General features: G+C 46.9%; 1 protein-coding gene across 25 annotated transcripts in view; it reads right to left on the reverse strand.

Annotated features, from left to right (window-relative positions):
• Positions 1-14357: 14357 nt before the first annotated feature.
• The window catches only part of DLG1 (discs large MAGUK scaffold protein 1), a 185107-nt gene continuing 177989 nt past the window's right edge, over positions 14358-21475 (reverse strand). For all 25 annotated transcript variants that reach the window (XM_055124442.1, XM_055124457.1, XM_055124456.1 and 22 more), the window contains 2 exons: positions 20967-21058; positions 14358-16158 (listed from right to left, as the gene is read on the reverse strand). In XM_055124442.1, the coding sequence (XP_054980417.1) occupies positions 16052-16158; positions 20967-21058 (199 nt within the window). In that variant the 3' untranslated portion in view covers positions 14358-16051. The remainder of the gene's footprint in view (positions 16159-20966; positions 21059-21475) is intronic.

Genomic DNA, 21475 nt, shown 5'->3' on the forward strand with positions numbered 1-21475 from the left:
GCCCCCTGCCCAGTGCCCGTGCCTCCCCGCACAGCGACCGCCCTCCCCTCCTCGTGTCCTTGTAAAGGCTCCGCGTACCGACCCCCAACTGCGGGGGCAGGCGCGGTCCTGGCTGGGGGACAGCTGCAATCCGGGGGACGCATCGTCCTGGGGTCTGGAGAGAAGCCGCAGAGTTGGAACTAGACCCCCCGTGGGGCCCTGGGTTTGGTTCTGGGGCAGAGAAGGGTCGAGAATCACTCTTCCCGGGTGATCAGAGCAGCACCTTCCCACCTGGTGGGGCGGACACAGGGGGGACGCACCTCAACACTCATCACTTGGTCACCCACGCATCTTTTTTTTTTTTTCGTTTTGGGTCACACCCAGCGATGCTCAGGGGTTACTCCTGGCTCTGCACTCAGGAATTACTCCTGGCGGTGCTCGGGGGACCCTATGGGATGCCAGGGACTGAACCCAGGTTGGCTGCGTGCAAGGCAAACGCCCTCCCCGCTGTGCTTTCGCTCCAGCCCCTCATCCACGCATCTTTTGGGAGATGCTCAGGGGCTAAGTCCAGTGGTGCTGGGTATCAGGGATGAACCATGTGGTATCAGGAATGAACCCAGCCCCACGCATGCACCCTGGGCCCGTGCCTCTGCCCTGAATCAATGTTTTTGTTGGCAGGCCTGGTGCATGGGTGCTGCAGGGCACAGGCCGAGCTGGGCGGGTCCCAGGGCGCGTGCATCTGGCCATCCAGCACCGCCAGCAGGCAGACCCTCGGGCTCTGCTGTTCCCAAGCACCCTCAAGATGCTTCGGAACAAGGGGCCAGAGCGATAGTTGAGCGGGTAGGGCTCTTGCCTTGCACAGGGCTGTCCCGAGATTGATCCCTGGCACTCCATAGGGTCTCCCAAGCCTTCCAGGAGTGATTCCTGAGGGCAAAGTTAGGAGTAAGCCCTGAGCACTGCTGGCCGGGCGTAGTGCCGCCCACGGAAAACAGAAACAAAAAACTGGGTTTGCTCACCAAGCCCATTTTCTCCCTTGAGCACGTATCTCGCTCAAGTGTTCTTGGTTTGTTTGCTTGCTTTCCAAAAAGCCTGCGTTCCTGGGGCTGGAGCAATAGCACAGCGGGTAGGGCGTTTTTGCCTTGCACGCAACTGACCCAGGCTTGATTCCCAGCATCCCATATGGTCCCCTGAGCACCGCCAAGACTAATTTCTGAGTGCATGAGCCAGGTGTAACCCCTGTGCATCGCCGGGTATGACCCCCAAAAAGCAAAAAAAAAAAAAAAAAAAAAAGCCTTCGTTCCTGCCTGCATGGGCGTATTCCCGCACCCACATATGCACGTACACATGCACGTGCGCGTGCATGCACACACACGCACACACATGCACACACGCTCTTGGAAAGAGCAACAGCTTTCTTAGACTAGTGCTGGAGCCTCCGGGAGTTCAGCAGCAAGGCCCAGGCTAGCACCGTCACTGTCTCAAAAGCCAGGCTCCCATTTTGAGGGGGTCCGACCCTCCTTGTCCACCTGCTCCCGCAGATGGTCAGAGGTCAACTCCAGCGGGGACACTGCAGCCACGAGGACTGTGTCAGCTGGCGACAACCCTTCAGGGGGCACCGGGACGGTAGCAGACAGCCGGGCCCGAGTGAGCCAAGCGCCGGGGGAGCCTGATGAGGAGCCAGACAGCTCCTGGGAGTTGGGGAGGGGGTCTTTCCCCAGAATGCCCCTTCCTCAGCTGTGATTCTGTGGAAAACCCCATATCTGGGCTCAGGTAACCTGTGCCAGGCCCTGGCTTTGGCACCAACACAGCTTTATAACATTTCTCTTTAATTTATTCATTGTTTGGAGGCGGATCGTGGTGGTGCTCAGGGCTTGCTCCTGTCTCTGTGCTCAGGAGCACTCCTGGTGGGGCTCTGGGGCTCCGTATGCCATGATGGGGACTGGACAGAGGAAAGCTGCGTGGGAGGCAAACACCTTGACCCCCACGCTGTCTTGCCAGCCCCCTTATAACTTTAGAAACAGAAAGCTTTTCATCAATACTTAATGCCTGTTTGTATGGTAGAAACTGCCTCCCTTTGAGCCTCGGACCTGCCCTTCCTGGGGTACAGACGCATTTGGGTGTGACAGGGGAATGGGTGAGACACAATGAAGGTGGCAGCAGAATTGAGCCCAGAAACAGCCTTTTTCTGGGCAAGAAGCTCTTAGGAGAGTTTGTCCTCATTTTTTTTTCTTTTTTTTTCTTTTTCTTTTTGGGTCACACCCGGCGATGCACAGGGGTTACTCCTGGTTCTACACTCAGGAATTACTCCTGGCGGTGCTCAGGGGACCATATGGGATGCTGGGATTCGAACCCGGGTCGGCCGCGTGCAAGGCAAACACCCTACCCGCTGTGCTATCACTCCAGCCCCAGTAGAGTTTGTCCTCATTGAGAACTCAGACGGAGGTTGGAGAAGGGTGGGGGGAGAGACAGAGACAGAGACAGAGACACAGAGAGACAGGCAGAGAGAGACAGAGAGAGATGGAGAGAGGGAGAGAAAGAGAAAGGGAGAGGGAGAGAGAGAAAGAGAGTGTTTAGTGTATACTGCAGGTAGGAAAGGTAGTGCAGATTGACAGTATCGACAGTATAGCAAAGGGCACTTGCCTGGCATGCAACTAATCTGGATTCGATCCCCAGTATCCCATATAGAACCCCGAGCACCACCAGGGGTGATCCTTGAGCACAGCCAGGAGCAAGCCCCGAGCACTGCTGAATGTGCCCCTCAAACACACTTCCGTAAGGTATTGGGCCTTTGGCAACAGTTTTGGGGCCCCTAAACCCTATGAGCTACAAAGAGCCCTTCCATGGTCAGCGGGCACCCAGCCTGCTCCCCAGGACACGGGGACCCCGCTCCGCCTCAGGAAACCGAGGCAGCTGTGGCAGAAGCTCTGGGAGGGAACACGGCACACGTCGCCCGGAGGAGTGGCCGCCACACTGCTCTAACCCTCGGGAGGAGGCGAGCAGCCTGGGGGAGGGGGGGTGAGAGAGAAAGACGCTCCCGCGGGAAGCAGCTTGTATACGAGAAGGGGCAAACACCAAACATCTTAGGGGGACTTCCAGAACATTCTTACGCAAAGAACTCACTTGCATAAAGTAAGAACAAGGTGAGACAGGATGTTCATTCCTGTTGGCTGGAGCCCCGTTCGCTCAGCCTCCCCCCTGCCATTGTTTTCCTGAGCTCACATTTACCGGAGGGAAGGAGGGGAGGGAAGGGGGATGGTTTCTGGGAAGGGGGGCTGCAGGGGAGGGGCCGCCTACCGCTGTTCCGTTCAGGTCAGGTCTGGGGGTGGGGCTCGATCCTCACCCCTAGCTGGCCCCCAACTACCCTCTGCTACGTGCCTCCCAGGAAGCCCGGGGCTCGTGGGGGACAGGGCGGACGGACCTGGACGGGGGTGGCAGAGAACCCACGTCGGCAGCTTGGGGCTGATGAGTCAGCATGGACGGGGAGCAGCTTCCTTTCCCCAGGATCGGAGGGAGGGAAATTCTTATTTTTCATGTCAACCATGCTTTATATTCTTCAATTTCTACATGCCGTAAAGTCTTTGACTAAACACAAATCCCGAAGGACACTCAGGAGGGGAGGGGGGCAGATGCACCAATTTCGGGGGGCACCTGCCATAGCCAATGGGACCCCAGATGACCTCGCACTCTCCTTCTCCCCACCTGCATCATCCCCCAGGGACCAGCTGACACCAGAATTGTGTGTATGAAAGGGAGGGCACAGGAGGTGTGGGGGTGGGGGAGCAGGTCTTGGTCCCCTCCTTTCCCCAAGGCGGCTGTGCTCAAGGCACACCGCATGCCTGCGGGCCTGGGGCAGGGCTTGAGTGGAGGAGAGGGAGAGAGGGAGAGGGTGGTAATTCCCCAGTGGGATGTTAGGACCACACGGGCAGGGGAGATGGTTCAGGGCAGGCGAGAGGTTCAGAACCACCTGGCCCCCCCAGCACTGGTGGGAGTGACCCCCTGAGCAGGGAGGGACTGAGCTGCGGAAGCAGGTGGGGCACTTACACGGCAGCCAACCTGGGACTGATCCCTGGTACCCCAGACGGTCCCCTGAGCTCCACCAGGAGTGATCCCTGAGCATCGCCCGGTGTGGCCCTCAAACAGAACAAAACAATGACCTGAGCCTCAGAGCTTGGGGACAAGGACGTCTGGCCACGGTCAACCCTGAGCATTTTTAGTGGTTTGCCGGGGAGTGAGACTCGGCGGAGGGTGGCCGCTCACCCACCACCATGCCCCGCCTGCAGCACCGGGCAAGAAGGCAGGTGGTCACAAATGCATAAGGTGTGGGCAATGCCCCCCGGATTGTGGGGCGAGGGAAGGAGGAGGCGGAGGGTTGTTTTCAGAGGAGACCGAGTCAGACAGTCAGAGCACAAGGAGCCTCTGCAGGGAGCAGGAAGCCTCCACTCAGAGAAGAGCCGCCGCGCAGTATCCACAGAGATGGAGGCACGGCCAGGCCTGCTCCGGTCGAAGGAACGCCGCGTATTGTTTTAACTCTCAAGTCATGCACATTTCTCTGCCCCCCTCGCCCCCCTCCAATGTCCTTGTGTTCCAAACTTTATTTATTCTTATTTTTTATTTATTTTTTGCTTTTTGGGTCCCACTCAGTGATGCTCAGGGTTCCTCCTGGCTCTGCACTCAGGAATTACTCCTGGTGGTGCTTCGGGGAACCTTATGGGATGCTGGGGATCAAACCCGGGTCAGCCATGTGCAAGGCAAATGCCCTACCCGCTGTGCTGTTGCTCCAGCCCCTGTTCCAAACTTGAAAATACAGACGAGGGCTGGAGAGATAGTATGGTGGAGAAGGCACTCGCCTTGCATGCGGCAATCCCAAGTTCAAGTCCTCATTACCACACGGTCAGTCCCCGAATGCCAGGGATGACCCCTGAGCACAGAGACAGGAGTAAGCCCTAGGCAAAGCCAAATATAGCCCCTATATCTATCCCCCAAACAGAGAAGGGGAGGATCAGAGAGACAGTACAGGGGTTAAGGTACTACCTTGCACATGACCAACAGCATTGCCTAATATTTCCCGAGCACTGCCAAGACTGACTCCTGAGCACAGAACCAGGAATCAATTAGCCCCAAGCACAGTCAGGTGTTGTCCCCAAACCACAAAACAAAACAAAACAAAATAAAATACAGAAGATTATGAAGAACCTGAGATGTATCTCAGTGGTAGAGCATTTGACTTTCCTGGGGTTAATCCCTGGCAAGGCAAAAACCAAACCCCTCCCATCAGACAGAAAAAAAAAACCCAAAACAACAGGACTTAAAAAAAAAACTCTGGGGGCTGGAGCAATAGCATAGCGGGTAGGGCATTTGCCTTGCACGCGGCCAACCCGGGTTCGGGACCATATCCCAGCATCCCATATGGTCCCCTGAGCACCGCCAGGAGTAATTCCTGAGTGCAAAGCCAGGAGTAACCCCTGTGCATCACCGGGTGTAATCCAGAAAGCAAAAAACAAAAAACAAAACCCCAAAACTCTGGGGAATGGAGTGATAGCACAGCAGGTAGGGCCTTGCATGCAGCTGACCTGGGTTTGATCCCTGGTATCCCATACGGTCTCCCCAGCACTGCCAGGAGTAATTCCTGAGTGCAGAGCCAGGAGTAACCCCTAAGCATCGCTGGGTGTGACCCAAAAAGAAAAAAAAAGAAACCAAACTCTGGGCATATAGTTTTCAAGACATTTGTAAATCTCAACTCACGGCATTGTGGGACTGAGTGGAAACCAGTATAAGAGATAAAGAGCAGGAAGCGCTAAGAAAGACCGGAGCACGAGATCAGGTGCTGTCAGCAAGTCTCTCAGAGGCATGGTTCATCCCCTAGATGCTCCCAAGATGCTTTCAGAGGACTTGGAGTGAAAACACGCGTGAAAAATATGGATTGTACACAATAGAGAAGAATCACAAAGAGTGCTCAGGAGGGAGAATTATTACACCAGGAGCTAGAAAGGAAAAGGCAGCTATTAAGCCAAAACATTTAAATGCTTTAGAAGTTTATAATCAAGACATTAAAAAAAAAGCGTTTATCCCCAGTGGTGCTGGGGGCCCCTGAATTGCAGTGCTCGCGAGCCAGGTGGAGCTCAAGGGCCACAACTTGGGTAGTGGCAGTGGCTGGGTTTGGGGGACCCGGAGGTTCGAGGGATGGAACTCAGGGTCTTACCTCGCATGTGCTCCACCACCCGAGCCAGTTCCTCGCTCCCTACAGTGGGTCTCCGCTGTCCATGCCCATCCGTGTCCAGCCCGTAGCTCCACCCACCGGCCAACACTTATATAAAGGTGAGATCCACTACAAGTGCTGAGGACTCCGTGCTCTGTGCTCTGTGAGGCCTGCGGGAGTACTTGGAAGCCGTGGAGCCAGGCTAGCCCATCGCCTGCTTCACTGGCGCAAAGGGGACAAGCCCCAGGGAGACAGACACACGCCTGAGCATATGCTCGGGCCAAGGGGCCATCCGCTGGGCACTGCAGGGGTGGAGGGAACAAGACCATGATGGAGAGGCTTCCTCAGGACCAAGGCTTTATGGTGGGCCTTTGGTTAATGGACTTAGGGAGGACACGACACTTAGCAAGCCAGGTAGGGCTTTCTAGCCACTGTCCACAGCACAGGGGAGGGAGGGAGGGAGAGAGCCAGGCTGTGGTAGAGGATGCAGTGATCATGTCTGACGACCTCTTCCGCTGAATGAATGGATTTGGATAAAGGAGCTGGAGGACCAAGAGGACCATGAGGAGAGAGGAACAGTGCAAGCTGCATTTTGGAAAAAGCATCTGGATCAGATGGAGTGAATTACAGGCTGGGAGGAGAGTTGAGAGATCACGGCATAACCCAGACTGGTGGGTGAGGAGGCCATGGATCTGAGTTAAAGTGAGGACAGTTGAAAACAGCACAAAAAATATGGCAGTGCAAATCAGTATTAGATACTAGAGGGTGACTGGGTATTTGGCTAGGAAAGATGTCAGAATAGGTTAAAGTTGGGGCTAGAGTGAAGGCATTTGCCTTGCACGTGGCCAACACAGGTTCAATTCCCAGAATCCCACATGGTCCCCTGAGCACCACCAGGAGTAATTCCTGAGTCCAGAGCCAGGAGTAACCCCTGAGCATCGCTGGGTGTGACCCAAAAAACAAAACAAAACAAAAAACAAACAACAAAACCCAAACCCAAACCCAAAACAAAACAAAAAAATAGGTTAAAATCTGGCATATTTATATAGCATATTCTGTGAATTGCAATTATTAGAAGCCATGGAAGGAAAATAGTTAAAAGGCTGGTAGAGCTTTTTCCTAGTAAGGGGAAAACAGATGAAGCAGATCTAACCAAGTACTCTGAGAAAAAGAGATCGATCATCAAGAAATATTTTAAATACCACTAGGGACTTAGACTAGTTTTGATCAAAGGGTTCTCAAGATTTAGAAAACCTTTTTTGTAGAGATTCAGGGTGGAACATACGGGACTCCCATACGCTTCATCCTGTCTTTAGCTCACCCATCTGTGAGCAAAAGGAAGCTAATTTTAGACATCCTAAAGAAAGATTTTTTAAAACCACTTGTTCTAATCTTTTTTTTCCTATCAAAAAGATTCACTATATTTAATTTTACATGCTATTAGTTTTTTTTGCATTTTTTTTTTGTTTCATTTTGGCACACACCCGGTGATGCTTTGGGATCACTCCTGGCAGTGCTCTGGGGGTCATATGTGGTGCTCGGTATTGAACTCAAGTTGGCCTCATGCAAAGTGCTCTCCCTGCTGTACATTCTGGCCCCTGCACTGACTTCTATATATAGTCAAAAAATCAATCTAGGGGCTGGAGTGATAGCACAGTGGGTAGGGTGTTTGCCTTGCACGCAGCCAACCCAGTATCGATTCCCAGTATCCCATATGGTCCCCTGAGCACTGCCAGGAGTAATTTCTGAGTGCAGAGCCAGGAGTAACCCCTGTGCATCGCCGGGTGTGACCCAAAAAGCAAAAAAAAAAAAAATCTACAGTAGTTAAAAATATCCAAATGAAATAGATAATAGTTGATTACCAGAGGTAGGATGGAGAATGGAGACTAAAGTTCTGTTCTGAAATACTAGTAGTTCCTAAGAGTTGAAAGTCAATTTAAAGAGGTGTAACATATATATTTAAAGTACACATATGAGAAATAATGCCAAAATGCACAAAGATTGGAAAAGGCCGATCAAGCCAAATGTGTTTTCTACAAGCCCAAAATGGGAGTGTTGACAAAACTGACGAGGCCGGGGCAGCTCCGGTGTTGAGGATTTCTTTGGCACGCTGCAGTGCATGAGATTATCACACTGAAATACAAGTACTTAAGATGCACAGAGCCTGGCATCTAAAGAAAGCTGGTAGCTCATGGCTTGAAAAAACAATTACAATCCTTTGCTCAACGAGTCAGATTTTCATAAAAGATCGGGGCTTTGTCCCCAAGGACCATTTCCTGGATTGTAAGGCTATGAGATGGTCTCAGGTTGAAGTAGTGACTTCGTCATGTAGACTATTTCCTTCTCATTTGCTACTGTCCTAAACATTTATTTCCCTGAGGATTTCAGCAATAAGAATCTAGCTCCAGGGGCTGGAGTGATAGCACAGTGGGTAGGGTGTTCGCCTTGCACTCGGCCGACCCAGGTTCGATTCTCAGCATCCCTATGGTCCCCTAAGTACTGCCAGGAGTAATTCCTGAGTGCAGAGCCAGGAGTAATCCCTTGTGCATCGCCGGGTGTAACCCCCTCCCAAAAGAATCTAGCCCCAGGTTCTGCACACTTCAGGGGCAGGTCATCTGCATGTTAGCCAGAAATCCTGAAAACTTGGAAGCTGGTCATGCTGTAGTCTCCGACTTTAGATTCAGATTTTCTCTGTAAACAGGTTCTGGGGAATACCTGCAATAATTTTTGTTTTAGGAATACAGGAGCTTGTACATGAGCAAAAGTGCATGGCTGCTCCCAGCAGAGGTGGGAAGGTTTAGGGACAAGCTTGCTGTCAAAATTAGAAAGTCACCGCTGGCACCAGATAGTTTGAAGGGCCAAGCACATACTGTGCATGAGAGAGAGGTGGGCCTGGGTTCTTTTGATTTTTTTATTTTTTGGCTTTCTGGGTCACACCCGGGGATACCCAGGGATTACTCCTGGCTCTGCCCTCAGGAATTACTCCTGGCGGTGCTCAGGGGACCATACGGGATGCTGGGGATCAAACCCGGGTTGGTCGCGTGCAAAGCAAATGCCCTACTTCCCCACTGTGCAATCACTCTAGCCCTAGATCTGGGTTCTAGCTCTGATACAGCACGGTCTTCCTTTTAGTTCTTCCCCAAAAGGATCACGATATCAAACCAAACCCCTCAAAACCCTTCTTGTTCTGCTCCTTGTTCCTGCAGGCGGAGACTGGCAAGGAAACACAAAAAACATGGTGATGATGGGGAACAGGAAATAAGCCAACAGCCCCTCAACCTGTGAAAAGATCAGGGACCTATTAAAACACTTACAAAAATGGAATAACCGTCAGCAATGAAAAACAGCAGGAAGAGGCCCCAGCCCAAACACTACACAGGATGGGATTCCATTTATGGCATTCTGGGAAAGGCGTGAGGCACACTGGGAGGAGGCGGGCGGCTGGGAAAGGCAGGAGTGGGGGAGAGGCATTGACTACACAGGGGCAAGTGTGAGGGAAGCTTTTAGGACAGAGAAATCATTTTAATTCTAGACTTTGGAGATAAGTAAAACAATTCTGTGCATGTTCAAAACTCAAAACTGTACTAGACACAGTGGACTCTACTGGGCGTAAATTAAAAGGAGGCTAGTGGTTCTTCTCGAAGGGTCGTGACTGAGGGAGTGATGTGGCCATTTGGGGTGTGGGTCATGCTGTTTTTTGAGCTTTGCGCTGATTTTTTTTTTTCGCTTTTGGGTCACACCCAGCGATGCTCAGGGGTTACTCCTGGCTTTGCACTCAGGAATTACTCCTGGCGGTGCTGGGGGAACCATATGGGATGCCGGGGATCGAACCCGGGTCGGCCGCATGCAAGGCAAATGCCCTACCCGCTGTGCTATCGCTCCGGCCCCTGTGCTGATTATTTTAATGGTGATATTGGCTTGTAAAAAATTCAGAACTATATTCATTTTTTGGGTGTGTGTGTGTGTGTGTGTGTGTGTGTGTGTGTGTGTGTGTGTGTGTGTGTGTAATTCTCTAATGGTGCTCACTGAACAGGCTGATGGTCCAGCAGTCTGGGCCACCCCAGCAGAATGGGGGAGGGGTCCTTTGGGATGCACCCAGTGACGCTTTGGGGACCATGTGGTGCTGGGAGTTGGATCTGGGTCGGGTGTCTGTCAGGCTGTGTCCTAACTTGCTCTCCTATCTCCAGTCCTGGTATATGCATTCTTATATTAATACATTTTATACAAGTATGTGTATTCCAATTATCAAAAAATGGGGAAGAATTCCAGGCTTCACTAGCCTCTGGTTCCCTCTTGATTCACTGATCTACCACAAATAGTAGATACTATGGAAAAATCATTGTCCTAAAAAGTGTCAAAAATACAACAGATTATCCGACCACGGACCAATAATTTTGTCCACAATGCCCAATGCTGTTTAACTGGTCAGAATTTGCTTTGCCATCTTTTTTGGAGGCAAAATGGAAAAAGAATTGGAAACAACAGAAGTAGACTACTTTTAGTGAAATGGAATGCAAGACATTCCATCTGACTAATCTTTCCAGACACATCTTTTCAATAATAAATGTTCTGGAGGATTTTGGGGGACTGTTGGGCAGAGAGGTGCTAATGGCGTATCCTTCAGAAGCTGCTGAAGGGTGAATTAGGGCAGTCACAAGTCAGAGCATTTTGATAGAGAAGTGATCCTCGGAAGAGATGAGCAAAATGACAATGGGTACCAAGTGTGAGTCTGGCACAGAAAATTTCACCTGAGGTGATAATGCCCCTCCTGTGACCAAGCAGAAACATGGCCGGCAGTGAGGGGAAGAACAGGCTCTGGGAATGGACGGCCTGTGGGAGTGAGGAGCTTGCTGTGACTTACTAGCCACTAACTAGAACAATCCAACACAGTCATGCAAAACCCATTTAAAACGTGGCGGAATGAAGGCCCCGTGTCAATCCCAGACTCATCTCTAAGAGTGTACTATTTGCCAGTCCCCTTTATTTGCAACTTCACTGAGTCAAAACAGCCAAAACTCTTCATTCTTGAGAGATTTGCCCCTTACATAACCAGAAAGCGGCAGAGCTGGCATTTAAACCAAGCCCTGATTCCAGTCAGCGTCCTTCATTACTCTGTGGGGTGCTGCAGGGGACGACTGGGGGAACAGCTGGAGTCGAGGGTGAGCCCCTGAGACTTGGCCCAAGTGGGTGACGGTAGGTGGCCCCTCTCTTGGCAGGGCCCCCTTGGCTTCCTGGCAGTGACGCCTCCCTCCCTCCTCAGTCGATGCCATGTCCAGTCACTATGTCTAAAACAAACCGTCAGAGACCACTGAGCAAGCTAATTGCCAGCCCGCCGGGGAGTGAGGAACCAGAATACCCTGACGGCCTGTGGCTGGTGCAGGAAGGCCCCCAAAGGTGTTCAGCCACTGTTCTCCCTTTCCTCTACGCCCGATTACAATAAACGGAGTCTTCTCCCTGCAGAGGCTCCCGGAGCGCGTCTTGTCTTGTTTTTCCATATGACTCCACATCCTCCTCCTCCCTCTAGGGGCTGTCCCCCTTCCCCGTCCTGTGTAAAACGGGTGGGGTTGGCTGGACTGCCATGGCCGGCCCTCTTGCCAGTTCTGTGGATCTAACGGGTCAAAACCACATTATTCCACTAAGGGAGATCTACAGAATCTTCAGCACTGGGCTAAAGTGCGAGCCTAAACTTTGGTTAGAGAAGTGACATCTTTTAGAACTCCCCCTTAGCCCCCATGACTTTTTTTTTCTTTTTGGGTCACACCTGGCGTTGCACAGGAGTTACTCCTGGCCCATGTACTCAGGAATTATTCCTGGCGGTGCTCAGGGGGACCATAAGGGATCCTGGGAATTGAACCCAGGTCAGCCGCATGCAAGGTAAATGCCCTACGCGCTGTGCTATTGCTCCAGCCCCTCAACCCCCATAACTTTTTTTTTTTTTTTTAAATTTTATTGAATCACTGTGAGATAGTTACAAGCTCTCATGTTTGGGTTACAATCTCACAATGATCAAACACCCATCCCTCCACCATTCCCCACCACCAATATCCCCAGTATACCTCCCTTTCCTACCTCTCCCTGCCTCCAAGGCAGACAATATTCCCCATACTCTCTCTACTTTTGGGCATTACAGCTTGCAACACAGACACTGAGAGGTCATCATGTTTGGTCTATTCTCTACTTTCAGCATGCATCTCCCATCCCGACTGATTCCTCCAGCCATCATTTTCTTAGTGATCCCTTCTCTATTCCATCTGCCTTCTCCCAACCCCCATAACTTTTTTTTTGTTTGTTTGTTTTTGGGTCACACCTGGCGATGCACAGGGGTTACTCCTGGCTCTGCACTCAGGAATTACTCCTGGCGGTGCTCAGGGGACCACATGGGATGCTGGGATTAGAACCCGGGTCGGCCGCGTGCAAGGCAAACACCCTACCTGCTGTGCTATCGCTCCAGCCCCAACCCCCATAACTTTTAAACTGAAATACCTCAGTGAAAATCTCTAGTGTACTGGTATTATTTTTTTATTTTTGGAGGGGAGGCTCCCAATCAGTGCTCAGTGGCTACTCCTGGTCATACTCAGCTAATCAATCTGATGGCTCAATTCTTGGGCCCAGTGGTGCTCAGGGGCCACCAAGGCCATCCCTCAGTGCTCAGGAGCCTTCAGGGCTACATGCAATGATGGTATCAGATTTGGGCCTTGGGCATGAAAGGCACACATCCCTTACTTCTGAGCTAACTCTTGGTTCCGGTATAAAGAAAAAGTCATTTAAATTTCTAAGGATTGAATGAATGACCTATGGATTTTTTTTTAGCTCAGAGTATGGAAGAAAGGGACAGGGGAAAGGTGGAAGCAGCACTGTTCGAAGAGCAGTCAAACAATTCAAATCTCTCTTTCCCTATTTTGCAGAGTAATTCTGGTTAAGACACAGGTACTCCAGGCATCTGATTCCATTAGAGTATTCAAGACAGAGAATTTTGGAAGATAACTTTAATATTTTAGAAAATAAAATGTCATCATTATTATTAGTTCCCAAATCACCATGTTTAGCATTTCAATACTGGTAATGTTTCACTTTTCCCAACACTATTAAGATGCATAGTAAAAAAAAAGAGAACATTTCATAAGCTTCAAAATTGTATTATTCCATGCGCATTAGAAAAGCGAATTTTTCCCTAATAGACACTATTTTGTTTTTGGCTCTAAGATGTTCTTTGTACATCATTGTTACTTGTTTCCTGGAAAGTCATTTCTACCGATACAGATGCTCCTTCCAGGGGTCTGTCTCGGCTGTACGACTTTGGGGAAGGACAGTGCAAGACTTTATCTGGAAGGGATACTAAATGTAACTGAAGTCACAGTATCTTATTCCGGGCTGCAAAATGAGACAGTGTAGAGAGAGCTTAGGGCAGCAAGATTACAAATACCAACTAAGAGATCCTGGCAAATATGGTGGGGCTAATAATTCTTTTGCAAAAATTCTGTGATAGGCTGGGGATGGAGCTTAGAGGCAGAGTGAAGGCCTCACACGTGTGAAGCCCAGATCAACTAATGATATCAATAAACAGTCCTCTTCCTATTAATTGATAAACTACTCAAGTGGATACTGCACAGCAGTACTCCTCAGTTCTTATCAATGAGTACTTTCATTAATTCTATACAACCTAGAAAGCTCCATGGAAGTATTTTTTTACTCTCCAAAATGACTTAAGATACTCAGAAAGAGTAACACATAAATGTGTTATAATCCATTTTATAATTTACTGGTATTTTAGAGCATGTGATTAGTAAATATTCCACTATACTTATATTTGGATCTTGCTCTAAAGTGATGACTGTTGTTACTGGTGTTGTTTTTTTTAACATCTGGGCCACAACAAGTGATTACTCTTGGCTGTGTGTTCAGGGATCATTCCTGCTCATGCTCAGGGGACCATGTGTGATACTGGGCATTGAACTGGGGTTGGCTATGTGCAGAGCAAGCACCTGATCCATTACCATCTTCAGTGTTGAGTAGATATTCTATATTTCAACTCAACCCCAAAACCTACAGAAGAAAATCTGACTATATTACCCAGTGGCTTTTGAGTTCAGTTTATAAATTATATAATACCATAACTGTTCCAAGAAAACCTAAGCTTGTAAAAAAAAAATCTCTTCTTTTAAAATGCAAGACACACTTGACATATGGTTTCACAATAAAGTTTATTAGCTGTTCTCCTCTTTCTCATAAGTGGAATGGATAATGTTGATAATTCTTTACAAACTAGTACTCATTTAAGAAAACTGTAATGAGGAGGTTGTTCAAAACACATACTCAATAAACGACTCCATTAAAGCAATGGGAAGCCAAACAATGTGAATAGTATGAAAGACCAGAGAACTGATTTCTGAACTTAGATCTACCTTTCACTCAAGTTTCTTACAACTGATCACCACGAGGATGCGTGCGGCTCTGGTGCACGGCTGCTCTGAGCAGGGAAGCTCTGCAGACGGAGGGGACGCACAGGGGCAAACGCTTGCCTATTTTCCTAGCCACGAAAGGAGGAGAACCTGAAGGAGAGGCAGCGGAACAAACCCAACCGCAAGAACAGGAACAAAAGACAGAAACGAAAAACAAACAAGGAACCATTTGAAAACTTTTGTAGAAAAGAGGAGAACATGCTTATACTTTTACTTGTAACCTAATTTCCCTAAAGGTTTCTCTTCATAACCACCATACCCCTGTTTTCAGTTCACATGATTAAGGAAGATAAAGTCTGATCAATTAATATTTAATTTAAAAACCAAACAAAAAGTTAAAGAGTAGGTGGCAAAAGAAAAAATATATTTTAAATATATATATATGTTTGTGTGCAACTATGTAATGAAAATAATTCCCATAGTTACAGAGTTTAAAGAAAGTCTTATATATATTTATATATATATTTTTTATTATAACAAAATAGGCAGTTATTGTGGGTAAAATATTCATTAAAATCTGACCCCTAAGAATACATTGAAAGGCTTAGACTATGAATTGGATTCCTTTTCCTTTGCTGTAGGATTACATCACACTTTGACGTCTGTTTTGTCTGTGACATTTTCTCAGCCTTCTGTGTAAAGGGTGAGCTTCCCTAGCACCTAAACATGGCCTCCATTTGGAAAAACTGGTGATTATTATGTATGAGCAATTTTGCAAGACACTATAAATAGTGTTGCACAAATAGATTAAAAACATTATTATTCCTAGCAAATGTCCTGGGGGAAAAAAAACCTCAGACAGTAAAAGACTTTCAAGATCTCTTATGAAAATGAATATCCCTTATGAAATTATGAAAGTTGACCCAGACATTAATTTTGAAATTAAAAAACATATATTTTTCTCATTCGTCTTATGAAATACTTGTTTCAGTAACTGAAGTCAATTGAGAAAAGGACTTGAGAGCTAATATATCGGCCAAACCATGCTATTAAAGTTAAGCGTGCATTGTTGCTCAAATTTACGGAATCACTGATTAAAACCACTTTTCTTTCATTTATATTGAAAATTCAAAAGAATGTATATAAAGCTTTCTGAAAACATCTTAGAGTTACTTTCCCTTAAACATTAAGGAATTTTACCATAATTTCCCCATTTCCCCAAATTTCTTAATAGCTGGTCAGGCCATTCCATCTTCTATTCTGAAAGATGGCCACAAACCCAAAGTGACAGAAACTAATGCAGATGCTGTGACTTAAGGGACACTAGACATCAAATCTAAGTGCAGCCACAGACCGTGGTGACAGGGATCTGAGTCTGTATGAGGGAGTGCTGAAGACAGGCTCGAGGAGGCAGGGGCGAAGACTGTCCAAAAAAAAAAAAAAAGTTTGGAAAAGAGCAACAGAGCAACAGGAGTCCTCATAACTTCTCTTTCGCTGGAACCCAGATGTAAGGCCCGGACTGTTCGTCTATGATCTGCTTCACTTGGTTGTAAATGTCCTCCAGCGTGTCCCCCTGCACAATGGCTGCAAAGAAAGAGACGAAGTCAGAAACCTCGGCTATTCGCGCCTGACCGTACACGTCACTGCCAGAACAACAGACCCTAACTCGCAGAAATAGCTACTTACCCAGGACGAGAAACCATACATTACGCACTTAGTAAAAACTGCTCATTTAATTAATGTTCCTATTTGTTTAATATAAACATTTTAATTAAACTAATTAAGAGACGTGGTGACTTTTTTTTGGCCAAGTGTTTTAGTACAGATAACTTTTGCTTATTTTTCTGGGTGTCATCTGAATACCACTAACTTAATTTTTCTAAAAACCCTGTCCCGGCCGGGGATACAGTTCAACTGTGCTACGCGAGCAAGGGCCGACCTCTGTCCCCACACCGCCAGGGTCCTGGGGCCCTTGCTCTGCTGGGAGTGCTGCGGGCGTGGTTCCTATAAGAAGAATGGAAGACACATTTATAAGGATTTCCTTAATACTCTAGATTAAAAATGACAGAGAAACAGGTCCTGGAGTGTTCCTGCAGCAGGCGGGGCACTAGCCTTGCACACACTCCACACAGTCCCCCAAGTACTGGTAGGTGTGATCCCTGAGCACAGAACCAGGAGTCAGCCCTGGGAAACACTGAGTGGGGCACAAAAGCCAAAACCAACCAGCCAGGGGGGAAAAAAAAAGGAAAAGAGGGAAAACAACTAGAATACCACAGGAAGCAAACATGGCTACTTAAAGGTTTTATTCTTAGGGGTAGAATCTTATGAAAAATCGGCTGGCTACAGACAGATATTTCTTTTTTTGTTCTTGTTCTTCCTTTCTTTTTTTCCTTTTTTTGGGCCATATCCGGGCTGTACTCAGGGGTGGCTCCTGGCAGTGCTCCAAACCGAATGAGCCAGCACGGTTAGTTGTGTACAAGGCAAGCACCTTAGCCCCCATGCTAACTCTCTGGCCCCAAAAAGTGGAAAATAAAGTTTTGGGGCCATATCCAGCAATGCTCAGGGATCACTCCTGGCAGTGCTCGGGAACCATGAGGTACTGGGGCTGGAACGGGGTCAGTTGTGTATAAGGCAAGCATCTCGGTCCCTGTGTTCTCTCTGCACCAACACAGGTCTTGTCAGTATGCCAGGAACTCTCAGCCGAACCAGCCTCAATGTGGGGGAGTGACAAACTAAGTTCTTAGTAGTGACCATTAAAATCAGTATTAGGTAATTTGGGGGCTGAATAGGACAGCAGGGAGGGCGCTTTCCTGGCATGTGGTTCATCAGGGTTGGATCCCTGTTGTATCCCATATGGTCTCTTGAGCACCGCCAGGAGTAATTTCTGAATGCAGAGCCAGGAGTAACCCCTGAGCATTACTGGGTGAGTGTCCCTCCCACCCGCCCCCCAAAAAGTATTAGGTAGTTTATTTGCTGCTTAAAATAAAATAATGTATAAATAAAAGCATGGTAAAATCATCAACATCAGAGATCCATCTATGTGGAAATGGTGGCAAATTAAGAAGATTTAAAAAAAATGTCTTCGAACTTTCACTAACACTAAGCAGATCAACTTTGTTTTTGTGTTATAGGAGGTGGTTCCCAGGAGTCACTCTGAAAGGTACTTGGGGGAGTCATGTGGTGTGGTGATTGAACCCCTGGTTCTAGCATGCAAAATGTGTGTTCCAGTCTTTGAGCTACCTTATAGCCCAAGTAACTTTAAAAAAGAAAAGAAAAGAAAACGTATACATATAAATAAAGAAGCAATATCTGAAGTATGGGTTGGAGAGGTAGCTAGTGGGCTGAGACGAAGTTTTGACAATGGGCACTGCTGGGAGTGACTTTCAGGTACTACTGGGTGTTGCACCTGATAAAATCTTAAATTTAAGTCATCCTTGGCTAAAACACACACACACACAGACACACACACACACAGACACACACACAGACACACACACACATTCTCTCTCTAGTGATTTTTTTGGGAGCACTATAGAAAAAGATTTCTATGATTTCAAATCCTATCATAAAATGCCGAATGGAAGTTCCAAATGAACTATTTGGGACCCAGAGTATTCAGAGGAGGAAGATGCATGTGAGGACGGGTTTCGGGTTTCTTCTAACACAGCCAGCCTAGGATGCCTAGAAAGGCAACAGCCATTCCTTAATATCCCTGAAGACACAATTCATTTGACAAAGTAGTTGTTCACTGGTTTGCATTCTTGATCATCCAGCATGCACGAAGAGAATTCTACAGTCCCTCGAGGTTTCTGATGATAAGTGTATATAATGACTTACTTTAAAGATGAAAGAATTATATATTTTGGGAAAGATGCACTTTGCATGCTTTGTAAAATCTTTAAGGGAATTGTTAGAGAGAAATAGCATTCTCAGGAGGAAACGCAAAACGTTTCACTGAAAAGCAGACACCTTAAACAAGAGATTAAAACCAGTATGGGCAGAAATGGTACTAAATGACATCACACACGACCTCTATGAAGCATGGAGAAGGCACCACCATGGTTTGTGGTAGTTCTGTACCCAAAGCATGATTTCAGTCTAATTAAAATAAAACAGCAGACATATCCAAATTGACAGAGAAATTCTATAAAAGAACTGCAATTGCTGTTAGAAAAAAGGAGGTCAAGAATTTTGTAGTTAAGTGGATGGGCATGAAAAGTTTCATGCTGAGTGAAATGAGTCAGAAAGAGAGAGACAGACATAGAAAGATTGCACTCATCTATGGTATATAGAATAACAGAGTGGGAGACTAACACCCAAGAACTGTAGAAATAAGTACCAGGAGGTTGACTCCATGGCTTCGAGGCTGGCCTCACGTTCCGGGGAAAGGTCAACTCAGAGAAGCGATCACCAACTACATTGTAGTCGAAGGCCATGTGGGGGAAGGGAGTTGCGGGCTGAATGAGGGCTAGAGACTGAGCACAGCGCCCACTCAACACCTTTATTGCAAACCACAACAGCTAATTAGAGAGAGAAAACAGAAGGGAATGCCTTGCCACAGTGGCAGGGTGGGGTGGGGGGGAGATGGGATTGGGGAGGGTGGGAGGGACACTGGGTTTACGGGTGGTGGAGAATGGGCACTGGTGAAGGGATGGGTTCCCAAACTTTGTATGAGGGAAGTATAAGCACAAAAGTGTATAAATCTGTAACTGTACCCTCACGGTGATTCTCTAATTAAAAATAAATAATAAATAAATAAATAAATAAATAAATAAATATATATTAAAAAAAAAAAAAGAACTGCAATTTACTCATAAAATGTCATGATTAAGGGGAGAGACAGTACAGTGGGTAAGATACTGCCTTGTATGTGGCTGACCCGGATTCAATCCCTGGTACCACATGTAGTTTCTATAGGTTCCCCCTCCTCCAAACCCTCAAAGGATCTCTGAGCACAGAGCCAAGAGTAAATCTTTAGTACCTCTGGGTATGGACCAGCCCCCAAACCTTCCCAAAAGTCATGAATAACAAGAAAAACAATGAGGAAGTGTCATTCCAGAGATGAAAGTAGGTAACGATCATATTACAACATGTGAAAAATAATTTTCTCCTTTATTGTTCTATGGGGATTAATAAAATAAATGGCAGATTATGAAGGAGGCCTATAAATTAGATTATATCTCAGTGTTGAACTTCCTTCTTTTGATAATAGCATAATGATTATGTAGGAAAAAAATATATGCATTTTTGGATGTACCCACTGATGTATTTAATCTGGCATGCCATCTTCCCACAGCTCAATTTGTTTTATTCCTTTGTTTTTGGGTTACACCTGGCTTTGTGTTCAGAGGTCATTCTTAGAGGGCTCTGGGGACCACCTAGGTTGGCTGTGTACAAGGCAAACTCCCTACCTGCTATGCCATCGTTCTGTGTCATCTATGCCATCTCTGACAACTTAATTTTAGGTATTTCAGAAAAAAATTATGAATGTGGTGAAATACTAACACTGGAAATACGGGTAGAGTATATGAGAATTGTTGGTCCATTTTTAAATCACCAACATAGCACATGGTTTTAATGTAATGCTTAAAGGCACTTAGTATCAACATCAAATAGAAGTTGAACATTATTTCAAACAACTAAAGCATATTTAAAGATGCGTAGGGAATCCAAATCAATAATAGTGAGTTTTTTGTTGAAATATTGAATGTAATCAAAGTAAAGTGAAAGTAAAGTAAAATTTACCAGTTACACATGTGGGGTGGGGGGCTGGGGAGGTGGGGGGGAGGGGGGAGGTATACTGTGATTCTTGGTGGTGGAGTATGTGCACTGGTGAAGGGATGGGTGTTCGAGCATTGTATAACTGAGACTTAAACCTGAAAGCTTTGTAACTTTCCACATGGTGATTCAATAAAAGAATAAATTAAAAAAAAATCAAAAGAAAATTAATAAAAACTAAAATAAGGACATTAAAATATTTTCCTCCCAGAACAACAACAACAACGACAACAACAAAAAATAAAGCTGCGTAGGGAATAATTTAAGGAGCAAAATAAGTGAAAGAATATCATTTGGGCATTACTACCCACTCTTTTTTCAAATAAAAATTCACAAAGGTTAATTTTCATAGAAGAAAGCAAGTCCGCAGGCACGAGTTATTCTTGTGTATGGAATCCTAATCAACGAGCTCTGAGATACCACATGTCAAGGTGCTCCACCAGCACCGCTCAGGTTACAGGAGTCATTACGAGATGACGGCACTCACTACTAATTCTACTCATTGGCGTCGGCATAGCTCAGAATCCGTTTCAATGGGTCAGTGTATCCAGTTCCAGAGCAAAATTTATCAAAGACTAATTCCATTAGAAGCAAAATTCTACCAAAAGCCCAACCTGTGAAATGTTCAGTAAACTCTTGTTCCAGTTTCATGGCTCTTTCAAACGTCTTCCTGGCATGTTCTTCTGTTAGACGCTTATTCATCTCTCTAGGCAAATAAATTCAGAAGCCGGCAGTTACATTATAATACTTGAAATAAGACTGACAATGTCTCAGTGTCCCCATGACCCCTGTCCAAGTCCACCCTCCTTACCCCTGTGGTCAGCTTTCTATTGAAGACCAGTTCGAAATTTCCGTTGCTTTATTTCTAATTTTTTTTTTTTTTTTTTTAGTGGTGGTGGTGGTGTGTGTGGGGGCAAGCCCAGCAGTGCTCAGGGCTTGCTCCTGGCTCTGCATTCAGGGATCACTCCTGGTGGGGCTTTGGGAAGCCAGGAACTGAACCCAGGTCAGCTGTGTGCAAGGCAAGTGTCTTACCTGCTGTACTATCCCCAGCCCTTGTCCCTCTTCTCTAACTTAATAGTTATCTGAGTTGTGCTGTTCAATTCAGTATATCTTATGACAATAA

Source organism: Sorex araneus, chromosome 2 (assembly GCF_027595985.1).
Source record: "Sorex araneus isolate mSorAra2 chromosome 2, mSorAra2.pri, whole genome shotgun sequence".
NCBI classification, from domain to species: Eukaryota; Metazoa; Chordata; class Mammalia; order Eulipotyphla; family Soricidae; genus Sorex; species Sorex araneus.